General features: G+C 39.5%; 1 protein-coding gene across 1 annotated transcript in view; it reads right to left on the minus strand.

The window, feature by feature from the left end:
• The window catches only part of Usp31 (ubiquitin specific peptidase 31), a 101,878-nt gene that overhangs the window by 27,263 nt on the left and 61,825 nt on the right, over positions 1-12,790 (minus strand). The window contains exons 12-15 of the mRNA XM_063226657.1: positions 11,203-11,322; positions 8,630-8,855; positions 3,625-3,783; positions 1,898-2,050 (exon numbers count right to left, since the gene is read on the minus strand). Coding sequence (XP_063082727.1) covers positions 1,898-2,050; positions 3,625-3,783; positions 8,630-8,855; positions 11,203-11,322 — 658 coding nt within the window. The remainder of the gene's footprint in view (positions 1-1,897; positions 2,051-3,624; positions 3,784-8,629; positions 8,856-11,202; positions 11,323-12,790) is intronic.

The raw sequence follows: 12,790 nt of genomic DNA on the forward strand, positions 1-12,790 counted from the left end.
CAAGACACGTGAAATGATATGAACATGGCCTTCAAAGTCATCCTGTCTGGAATTAAGTCAGCCTTTTGACTTCAACCTTTTGGCCAGCTTATCTATAAATAGAGACATCCTAACACAGGGACAAGCAAGCTACACTGGACCTCCTGGCTCTACATCAGACATCAGCACACTTTCCACGTAAAGGCCACAGAGTAAATTTGTTAGGTCTGAAGGCAAACCACTCAACTCTGCAAGTGAGGCACAAAAGCAGTCACAGATGAAAAATAGGTGTGGTTGTGCTCTACAAATCTTTACTTACAGGGAAAAGGGAATGGCCCATATATGGCCTGTGGATTACAGTTTGTCAACCACTGATACAGTGTGCTAATTAAATAAAAATCGTAAGTCCTGTGCCTAGCAGGGTACCTGGCACTCCACAGATGCTCACTAAATGTGAACTGCTAATCCAACTTCATCACATTACTGAATGGCATCTGGGACTCAAGAATGAAGTTTTTGCCTGAGGTTACACAAATAATTACAGGCAGAGCTAATATCAAAACACATTACCCTGTGGCCCCCTCTCAGTGCCACATGTAAATTAGTTTGGAACAGCTGACTATTAAACTGCAATAATGAAAAGAACTAGAGACTTGGATACAATTATACCTATCCAGAGTGACCTAAAACTGCCAAGGAAATACTCATAACTAGAAAAATATAGAATGTCTGTATTTGCAGTGGTTTAAAACTTCCAAATAAAATTCTAAACTGAATAGTATACACACTTGGTACTGAGGCAGTGGCATTTATGAAATTCCATCTCTACAAAATCCTAAGAGCCAAGCTCTGTCCTGTAGGTACCATCCAGCACTGTTAAACGAGTTGATGCTTGGGAGGATATTGACTTCACCAACTATAGTGTTTAAAAAATACACCGAGACAAATCAAATCTAGATAATGAATTCCAAGTTTACAGACTATGTTAAAAACAATCTATCTAAATATGCAAAGGTTCACTAGTTGGCATATATTAAAATGTTAGGAGCTACAACGAGTTTAGCAATTACAGCCTGATGATCTTAGTTTATAAATAAGGAAACAACAAGCCAGACAGATGACAGAGATAGAACTGTGACACTGTTCTGCTAACTTGGTCATCTTCCAACCTCCTGCAATTTTAGCTTCATTTTATTTTCTCAAATTATCCATCACCACTGGAAGCAGTTTTTAGCAATCGAAATGCTGGCCTCAGAGTGAGACTTGGAAGAGGAGTCAAAGTCCTCATTATAGAAGCTGAGCTCACTCTTCCCTCCTTCCAGTACTGGCTGCCGATCTTTCTCACATAACCTGGGGTCCCTGTTAGAACTAAGGTCTATCCTGCCATTACTCTAGCAACAAAGAAAAATTTTAAAAAGCCAAACACACAAAAATCCAGAGTTTACTTTTTAACAGATTTTCGCAGTTTTTGTATTGTAACTATGTTGAGAATCAGAAGTCTGAAGCTTGCAGAGTCAGGGGCCTCTTCATTAGGCTGGAAACACTATCTACTAACCAGGTAACCTTGGGCAAGGTACAACTTACTTAAACCTTCTGAGGATTTTAAAAGCACTTTTAAAAAAGTGTGCATTACTACACAGAGTTAAAGCCTGACTCTACACACTAGACAACTAGAGCAGAAAATAATGGAAATAATGGAAAATAATGAAGTAAAAAGTTCTGAATTATAAAGGAAAAGCCAACAACCCCCTTTATACAGAATGTATTTATGATTGTGACCCACAGTTATGCAGCCCCACTTGCTATATATACCTCCTTTCAGTTCTCCCACAATCTCTTGGGACTTTGTTCATGAGAAACCCTGCGCTATGTTCATCAGTTACCATTTTGGAAATCTGTCACCAAAACTCACACCTACCATCATCTTCACTTCTTTCTCCAGTCATCTCCACAGACTCTGAGAGTGAGGCCAAGGAGGTACGTCTGGAAGAAGCTGCAGAGGTCACACTAGCTTGCTTGCTCCCTGGGAGCCGGCTCACCCAATGCTCGCACAGGGAAGAACTCGTGGAGCCTGTGGAAAAGAGGTGGACATTGCTCAACCAGGGTCCAACAGTCAGACTGTGCTGCACCTACCCTTGAACTGAGAGTACTCATGTCCTCACCCAGAGGCTGACATACACTACCAGAGTCAAGTAGAAGATGAAGAAACGGAAGGCAGGGCCAACATATGAGATTTACAGGAGTAATAGATGCAAGAACAGGGAGAAACATTTCAGAATGCAATGTCTGAATCTTACAAGTTTACAAGAGAATGGAATATAAACAGTCATTCACACATTCATCCATTCCACCAATATTAAGCACTTCCAAGCCAGGCAGGCTCTGTTGTGAGCACGTGCAGTAGTATTTCTAATTCAAAGAGAACAAGCGATAGTACACTGTGTTTTTTCTTGACTTAATTGCCTTATGGAATTTAAGGAGCAGGAGATCAGTGTGAAAAATAGAGCCCAAGCTCTATTTTAGGCTTATCAAGCACATATGCAGTAAATGCTCTACCACTAAGCTGCACTCCCATCCCTTAATGGATATGTTTAACCATTTCATGATATTAATAATACACACACAAACCTAACTATGTGTCAATCTGTATTGGGATACCCTTAAATATTTGTGAGGACAACAAAAAATACTCTTGAAATGGACTACAATTTCAAGCAGGACCATCTTCAACTATACTCAACAGCATGTCATTTCTGAGCACCTCTCTGGAAAGCACAGAAGCCTTAGAGCACTGGAGCTTCCACATCCTGTCAGGAAATGAGCAGCTACACACTGGGTGGGTATGGCTCTAGCAAGCAGTCACTTCACTTAAATACAGTTCACTTTCAATGCTTTAAACTTAGTCTTCATAGGCTTAGAGAGGGGTAGAAGTCACCACTCTCTAGCCTATCATGTTGATACTTTACCATGTCACAGTGCAGTCCTCTGTCATGTTCTATTACAGTCAAACGCTGAATCAGGAACACATGTGCCCTTGTTTGGATCATGTGTGTTGCAAGCATACTGTGTATTGGTATTCACCGCTGTGTTTATTAATACAGTAGGCTAGACACCATGAGACTAAACACAAATCATGTACTATTATAACTCTCAATCACCCTACCAAAACAGGGCAATCTCTGAATTGGAAAAAAGACTATTTTTAATGGGTTTCCCTCTTTACAAAATGTTTTTCACATACTTTTACCTAATTTAGTGCATACCATGATCCCACAAGGTAGGTGTTATGATCACACATTAGAGATGATAAACACACGGCTTAGATGAAATATGTACCAAGGTAACCCAAAGTAGAGGTTTTGGAGCAGAATGCAAGGTTTCTTCTCCATTCATCCCATACACGCATCCCACAAGGAAACAATACAAGCCCTGTGTGCCGTTCTACATGAACTCTGCCAGGCCACGGGTTCCCTCACAGTTCATCCTCATGTCCTTCTCTATAATCACGTGGGTTTGCAGATTAAAGGAAAACATGAGAATTAATTTGATCAAACTGACAGTCATAAAGCTTCTGCGATCCTCCGGACCATGAATTACAATCTTCTACTTTGGGAAACACTGACTAAGAACAGGAGTCAGTCTTACCTGCCACCGAGCTGTTGGCTGACCATGATGGGATGGCCGTCCGCCTCTGGTAGAAAAGGATGTAGGCTGTCTGTGTGCACACTTCATCCTCTGACAGCTGCTGCACATCGCTGTCATCAAAGCAATACCAGAGACCATCCACAGAGTTCTTACAGTAAGCTGCCAAAAGGAGCCTACAGTTAGTACCAGGTGGATGACACACCCACCATGCCCTTCTACCCCCCACCAACACCATCTCTTTGGTTAATATAATTAATTCAAGAACTGTGTAAGCCTGTACCCAGTAACACAGAGCTTTTAAAAATCCAAATTCCACACCACTCTCAAGCAAAGTATTTTGAGAAATTCCAAATTATTCCTAGTAGACACATTTCTATTTAAACTTAGAAAACACAATATACTTATTTAAACCACTGCATCTCAATCATGGCAATTTTGCCCTGCAGGGGACATTCAGCAATGAAGGAGACATTTTAACTGACAAAACCAGATAGGAACATGCTATCAGCATCTAGTTGGTAGAGGTAAAGCATGCTGCTAAATGGTTTACACTGCACAGAACAGCACAGAATTATACAATCAGAATGTCAATAGTACCAAAGGTAAAAACCTTAAGCATTTAACATTCTAGTGTTTATTAGAGACACAAAATAATACAAATAGAATTAATATTAATAACCCAGCCCCTAACTTCTGTTTAACACGTCATATGCCAAGTGCCTCATTTTAATTCTAAGATTTGTTTTATTATTACTCTCAATTTATAGAGGTCCAAAAACACTCCCCTGCATGCCCACAGTCACACAGCTGGTGAAGGGCAGAGCCTAGCTCCTTTCCAGTTTCTCTAATCCTTGAGTTTAAACTTAAACCCTTTAGCAGGTAACACTTCGTGGAAGTTCCCCAACAAATTGAGAACATATAAACTAATAAAGAAGGCATTCTCTCCAATTCAAACTCTAAACTTAATAAAGAAATTCAGCATTCAAGTATCAACAAAAATTAAACAGTTTGGGGCTGGAAGCGTGGGCTTGGCATGCAAAAGGCCCTGGGTTTAATCTCCAACACACCTTTCTCACAACGCAAACTTAAGAGATCAGGAAGCCAAGTCACCCTGTAAGGATTTATAAATGAGTCTTACAAGTTTGATCCAAAAAGGCATATTACCATCACACTTTCTAAAAATATCCATTTACCAGAGTGAGATCAAATGATAGCTAGAATATCTCATTGAATGCCAGATGATATAGAATTAGTGTGGTCCCATGAATATTGCATATGAGGTTCTGACAGGTTTTAGAAGTGAATCCCTCAATAAGCCATACAACTTTAGCAACCAGACAACTAAAAGAGATAAAAGGGCCCCAGACAAGGAAGGATTACTATACCAGACAAGTCCCCAAAAGAAGAGCAGAAAAAGAATCTATGAACATGGAAAGGAATGACATTTGCAGCTAAGGACTTATCAGAACCAGAACTAGGGAGAAATGGAGATACAAGCAGCAAACAGAGCTAAACCTTGCTTGACCAATGGTTTCAGGTCAGGCCTGATGTATAGATGACCCAACTGGCAAGGAGTGGCAGCTCCTATTCTGGAATGGTGAGCAGGGGTAGAAATGTAAAGTGGGCACATGCCCAAGACAAGGGGGCACAATAACGCTGTTTCTTATTTCTCTGAAGGACAGTCTGTTCTCAAGCATGGCATGGAAAGTAAGGCAGTTAAATAACTCACTTGGGAGGAAATAATCTATTTACAAAAAAAAATTCTACTTGCTTTCCTCCCCAGCACTACCTTCTAACATGCTGTCTAGGCCAGTCCCACTTGAATTGAGTCTCAGACTGGCATTTGTCCACAAGAGAGGCACCAAAAACAGAGATAAGCGTTCAAAAGCTTTCACAGCAACTTGATACTGCTATAATGTTTTTATCACATTTTTACAAAAGTACTGGCTTATGAAGGATTAGAAAACTGTAAGTAGAAAAAAACAAAGTCTTCATCACAAATGGTTTGAGAAGCACTGTTCTAGAACCCTTGCACAAGTGAGCCATATCATATAACTATAGCTAGAACCAGTGCAAAATACAGAACACATCAGAACAGACATTCAACATTTAAAGTGAAAAACAGCATCTTTAATTCAACAATGCTGAAGGTATCTGAAGTGTTCTCTAAACTAAGATTCTAAACATTTTATATACCAGATAGCCAGAAGTATGTCTCAGGTACAGGAAAGGGAAAATAATATAAAAACTATCTGAGTAACTCCCAGGCAAGGGACTCCATGAGGCAGCCAGGCTCACTTCCTGATTACCAATATGAAAATCAAGCTAATGGAAGGTTATCTGGCCAAAATTATGGAGCCAAAAAGATGGGTCTTGCTTCTAATCTAAGGTCCTTTCACTAAAGTATACCACCTCTATGGATTTTCAGGCATTTTCCAAAGATTGTTCTAAATAAACAATAGGATATACCAAAACCTAATACTGTCCTTTTTTTATGTCAAGATTTCTTGCTCAAAAACACATCACAAGTCAGTGTATGTTTTCCTTAGGAACTATTACAAATGGAAAATGACTTCTTTACTAAAGCTTTAAGCTGGGTGAATACTGGTCAAAAATGCAGACCAGGTAAATCAATGAAATTACATTATTTCTAACCCTTTTTCCATTCTAAGAGGCTATGAGCATATAATTTCATGACTATCAAAGAACATAAATATTACTAGTAATGACACTAGTAATAAAAGCAAAAATCCAATTAGCAGAAATCTTACACAATTTATAAATATAGACATACAATATGTAAGACATTAAATAGGAATCATAAATTCAAATGGGTTTAAACCAAAGTACAAGGTAAGATGTGTTTAGGTATTTAATTAATATTTAGCCTTTCATGAAGCCAGAGCATCTCTGAAACCTATCTTCTGTTTCTCCTTCCAAGTGCTGCCTATAGCAAGAATAGGCAGTCCAAACTGTTTCATTATGACCCATGGAGAAGTTTGGATCATTTCTTTTGCAAACAAGTGTTGCCAGCATCATCTAAATATTTAAAGAGATTGAAAAAAAAGGATTTTAAGAGTAAAGGATGGCATCCAGTCATTTTCTTGATCTCCTGTCTTGGGAGAGGCAGAGAGAAGATGCTAAAAAAGGACTCCTGCAAGAGCTGGGAAGGTTGACAGATTCCTTTCCCTTGGTGATTGGCAACATAGGGATAGAAGTCCCACATCTAGTTACCTCCTCTTACCTTTTGAAATATATCGTCATTACTAATGTTCTAGGGTCTTGCTATAGAAACCTTAGAACTGATTAAGAAATAAAGTTCCTGAGAAGTATGCTGTGAAATATATTGGGTATAAAGGATACAGAAATCACAGTCCTGGCCTCCCATAAAGATAAACCCAACTTACAATATTATTCTCACTTCAATTCTCATATAAACAGATATCCAAGCAAGAAGCCCTAAAATCTGGCTTGCCTTCAAGTGGTTTTTGTATGGCCTTAATCCAACAATTCTATTTCTAAGACTCTCAAAGAAATTCAGAATTAAAAGTCAGAAAAAGTGAGTATACACAAAGATACTAGTGTTAGTTGATAGGAGCCATCTAAAAAATGTGATATTGGGCAATTTCATCATCTGAACATCACAGAGTGTAGTTACACAAAGTAAAATGGCTATGACAGCACTAGACAATTTACTCTTATAGGAACAGTAGGGTATACGCTGTACCTCTGTGACTACTCCCTCCTCTGGCCCCCTGCCTCCATCCATTGTTCAGATTTCCCACACAGAACCTACTACACATTACTGCAAGTTTTACTTGTCTCCCCCTACTTGATTATACTCCTGAATTCAGAGGTTGAGATAATATATATATTTATCTCCATGTGAAAGACATCACTGCAAGCTAAATACGAGGTGCTTAATGTTCCCCTGGATAGAACACACCAGCATAACTGCAACAGTGTAAAATAACAGCAACAATTTACAGAAAACACTGTAAGTATATGCCATAGGTGAAGTATATACAATGCTACATTATTCAGCCTTAAAAAGGAAGTAAATTTTGATGCATGCTACAACATGGATGAACCTTAAAGACATTATCCTAAATGAAATAAACCAGCCACAAAGAACAAATACTGCATGATTTCACTTACAGGAGTTACCTAGTTAAGTTCATAAAAACAAAGAGTATGGTGGCTGTCAGGGGCAAGAAAAGAATGGAAATTTTTCTTTAATGGTATAAAACAGTGGTGACAAACTTATGGCACAGATGCCATAGCAGGCTGTTTACATCACTGAAAGCTCTAAAATGTTTGCCATCACTGGTACAGAATTTCAGTTTAAAAACATGAAAAAAGTTCTGGAGATGTTTAACAATGATGGCTGTAAAATGTGAAAGTATTTAATACCACTGAATTACACATTTAAAAATGGCTAAAATGGTAATTGTACTATATATATATATTATCACAATTGTTTAAAATGTATACAATGGTTCTCTTTGAATAATAAGTCCATGGATCATAATATTCTTCTTTCCACCTCTCTCTAGTCTCTAAATTTCATATAATGAACAGAGTTGCTTCTATAAATGAAAAAGTAAGTTTATCCTTAAAACAAAAAAGAATAAAGACACTATTAAAAGTGGCTCAGAGTAATTGTAACTAACAGAGAAGCTAGAATCTCAAAGAAATAAAGCAAAACCTTAAATGAGTACAAATGGGGTAAACAGCATGACTCCCCGGTGGACCAGACAGTGCTATCCACACATAACTCTCCACTCAGACCTGATAACTACCAAATGATCCAACTCAAGATGAAGAGGAAGATTTGTAACATACTCGCTTTTGGATAGAGACCTCAAGGATAAAACGGCCCTCACAACTGGCATACTGCCCACTGGAAGAGAAAGGGAAGTTCTAAAAGCCAAATAACCCTATGATAAGCCAAACCCGCCTATAGGAATGTCAGCACAGACACGCGGCCTCTCACACTGCAGACCTGTGTAGTGCCCCCCTTGCATGGTGCCATGATGATTGCACACAGCATACAGGTCATAGATGTAGTCCTCAGGGTCTCTCCCGAGTCCGTAAGGCCGTCTCCACGGGGACCAATGGGATGGCAAACTCCAGCTGCTCTGGCTTCTCTTAACCACATGAGGAGTCATGTCCAGGCCATTCAAGGGGAATTTGACCATGTTCTGAAGTTTCATACGCTTGTCTCCTTCCTGTCACAAGAAGAAAAACAAGTTCAAATAGCAGATCAGTTCATGTAAAATATGGATGATTTTTGCTAAAGCAGTCTGAGTCACCTATCTAAAACTTCCCAAGACATACATTATAATAGGGAAACTGTCTAGAGTTTTCACTGTCTAGAGCAGTGAGTTTTCACTGTCTAGAGCAGTGATGACAAACCTTTCAGAGCTTTCAGTAATACAAACAGCCCAATGCGGTACAGGTTCACCACCACTGGTCTAGTGGAACAGGTTTCAACACAACTCAAATGGAATCAGTAAAAAATCTACACACAAACAGTAAATGAACCCCTCTTGAGTCTTCATTTCCTTATTTGTTAAGAGTTTTAAGGTTTTTAACTTATAAAACAATGGACAATTTCAGGTGGTTATGCTGAGACATCTTTTAGAGAGGCATGAGAATTAATGGAGTGGTAACTCCATGAAGGACACACCTTTCTAGTGGCTGTGCCAGAGGAGTCACTCAATGAGCAGGGCCCTTTTCTCTCTCCTTCAACAAATACATTACAAGATCACATTGACTTAGCTTAAAATATTCATTTAACTGACAGTTCTGAGTAATTTGTATTTTCTATTAAGTGCACAGGAAAATCCTTTGAAAGCCCCCCAACCATTAGTTTAATAGATATTTATACATGTTTTCTGAATCACAGAAGCTTTACAAAACTAATCAGGCATAGATATGCCAAACCCTAGAAGCTACAGATCTATTAAAGGAAGAAAAATATGAAAGATAGGAGAAAGAGCTCTAAACGGTTGGGAAGGCTAGGCTGAAGACTGTGGACCTTAATCTCTGGTAAAAGGGGAAGCACTGAGGTTTTTAAAGAAGAGGTGATGTCACTGGAGTCCTCTGTGAGCAGCAAGTAATATATGTTAGAAAGCAGAGTGATGAGGTTAAGAAATCAATTTTAAAAACACTGTAATTGCAACCAGCTGGAAAATAACAAGAAGTCTCAAATAGCCGGGTAACAGCAGAATGAACACAAGGACACACATAAAGATTCTGCAGAGAGCCACAGCCAAACTGCAAGTGACTGCCTAAGTGAGAAGGATAATAAAGAGTCAAAGATAAGACTCAGTTCTAGGTTTCTGGAAAGGAGAAGATATGCTTTCAAAGAAACCAAAAAAAAGGGAAATCAGTCCATGTAGGAAGGAGACACCGAAGACTGGCATCCAAATCCTCAACCAGCTTTCCCCTTGTGGAGCCAAAGGGGAACTATGCTGAACACTGATTGCCTAAGCAAAAGCGCTCATGTCTGAGGACCGCGTGTCATCACTGCCACCTCTACTTCCTTGGAGGTCCTGCCCCTATCTCAGCTGATTCACATCTCCTGATCCCAAACCAGCAGCATCCTTCCCCAGATGACTGCCCTGGCCTCCTCCTGCTCTCCCTGGCTTCATTCTTACAGTGTCTCTCTCATCAGTTCTCCAGACAGGAGCCAGAATGACCCTTCCAAAAGATATCCCAGCTCCACCACCATCCCACCTCTGGAACACCAGACTAGTGCCCTGCTTTCAGTCTCACATAAGTGCTATGTTCCTCCAGACCCCAGCCTCTGGAGACACTGCTCCCTATGTCACTATAAGCAAGCATCCCAGCTTCCATATTCACTGGAAAACACCTGCTCATCTTTCACAGACATTCTTTTTTTTTGTGCGAGGGATCAAACCACAACCTCACGTTTGCCAAGCAGGCACTTATGCTGCTGAGCTAAAACTCTGGCCCCCACACACGTTCTTAAAGCCAAGCCTATACTCTGTTCACCTCCCATTTACCTTTCTTGCTAACAGGATTGTCTAAGACAATCATGATCTCAGACAATAGACAAGTTTTCTTTTTTTTTTGAAAAACTGATACACAAAGCAATACAATAAAGAGCAATTCTTCTTTGTACGTATTTATGACTCATCTCTTCAATAATACAACAGCTCCATGGGAGCAGGATTACATTCACTACTACATTAGATAGAAATAGAATTCTTTCCCCTACAGAAAGGATCTCTGGTTTTCGTTTTATAATACCAAAATAAACATACTAAACATTAAGCGAAACATTTACAAGTTTAAAGTAAACTCATAAGACAAAGTAAAACATCTGCAATATAAACTAAAATGTTTAGGACTTAAAGGGTAAAGAATGCTCAAATGTTGCTTCAGGAAAGAAAATGACAACTCCAAATAGGGGTAAATGTGTGACAATACATACCGAGACAGGATAACTGGATCAAACAGGGACACCAAAGACCCCACATACCACCACCAGGAGAGGGCACAGGAAACTCAGCCATGCTAGCCTTTCCCTATGACAGATTTCCTTACCTGGCGAAATCTCTTGAGGTGTATAATAAGCACATCAGGCAGAGTCCACAGGCTTAATGTAATGCTCCCCTGCTGTAGCTGCTTACAGTGTGGGCAACGCCAGGCATCATCTGGGGCAAGCTGAAAACAAGGAGCATGATTTTTGTTATGTACTGCTTCATGTAAGACTTTGAAAACACAGACTAACTTCTTGCCCAGGTCTTGGGTAACTCAGAATCTCCCTGGAAACTGCCCATGAGGAAGGCAAAGGAATAACAAGCACAGTCACAAGTGGCACTGACGAAGAGTTTGCACCTGAATGTGTGCCAACCAGATCATCCTTCAAAGAGGAACAACTAAATTGGTAAATACTATAGAGAAGATGTTAGGCAGCACAGAAGCATCCCAGAGTCAATATACTCCCACATTCAACTCATTATCTTTCCATCAACATAGACCCCCCTTCTGTTCCTGCATGTCCTCTTAACAAATACCAGTGCTGCCCACCAAAGATGAAAACACACAGAATCACCCCAAACTTCCCTTTTCTTGCTCTATGTCCAATCAAAGTAATTCACTCTGCCATTTCTTGTACCTGTCTCCTCCTCTGTGCTCACTAACACCACCTTCACTCCAAGTCCTCACTCACACTCACCTGGACTTCATCATGTCCGTTTTTTCCTCCAAGCACTGAACTCTTCAAATAACCCTCCCCTCTTGCTATCAACAAAGTCTTCCTAAACATCAAGCTAAGGCCCCAAAATCCATTTATATCATCTCTGCAGGACAAGGTTCAAGGTTAGGATGTATGAATTCAGAGGTGCTAGTACATGAAAAATGTACTCTGTATTCAGAAGATATACCAGATCTGAGATCATCAATATGGTAAAGGAATTCCTGGGAATGGATGACAATTCCTACTGAAATGGAAAGAAGCCAAGGATAGATTTTGGAATGCATGTTTTAAAGGGAAACACCAAAACTCAGAACCACCAGAGCCTTCAGATGCATAGTCCAAGCCTTCAGATACACAGGACAGCACCATGCTCGAGTGCTGCCAGAGTGGGGACAGCCACACTCAAGCCTCTCTCCATGACTCAGCACCATTTGCAGACTGTGCAGAGAGAGAACCAGGCCTCCCAAGGAGGTAATCCCCACCTGGAATGATTTTCATTGTTTTCTTGGGTTGGATTTTATTCTCTTTTGTTTGATTATGTTAAATCTGATGGTATGAGCAGCTATTTAAAAGATAGCAAGACATTATGGTAGCCATTTTGGATTTACTATTAGCTTATTTTGAAGTCCTTACTGCATTCATTGTTTTGTTTTTACAGTTTCTATTCTATTCTGTTCTGTTTTATTTTTACTATGTTCAAAGGTATCTGTAGCTATTTTGAAGATAACAAAAGGCATTATGGTAACTATTGCAGATTTCATAAGGTTTTGAAATCCTGTATCACTTTAATAGTAGTTTACTTTGATTGGTTTTATAGTTTCATTTTCCTTTGTTTTATTCTCTTTAAAATAAAAAAATAAACTAAAACAGGAAAATTACAAGATTACATACCAGAAAAAAAATGAATGGCAATGGGTGGTCAGCCCCTCCACA

Source organism: Cavia porcellus, unplaced genomic scaffold (assembly GCF_034190915.1).
Source record: "Cavia porcellus strain 051 isolate PalLab524CR breed Dunkin Hartley unplaced genomic scaffold, mCavPor4.1 scaffold_16, whole genome shotgun sequence".
NCBI lineage: Eukaryota > Metazoa > Chordata > Mammalia > Rodentia > Caviidae > Cavia > Cavia porcellus.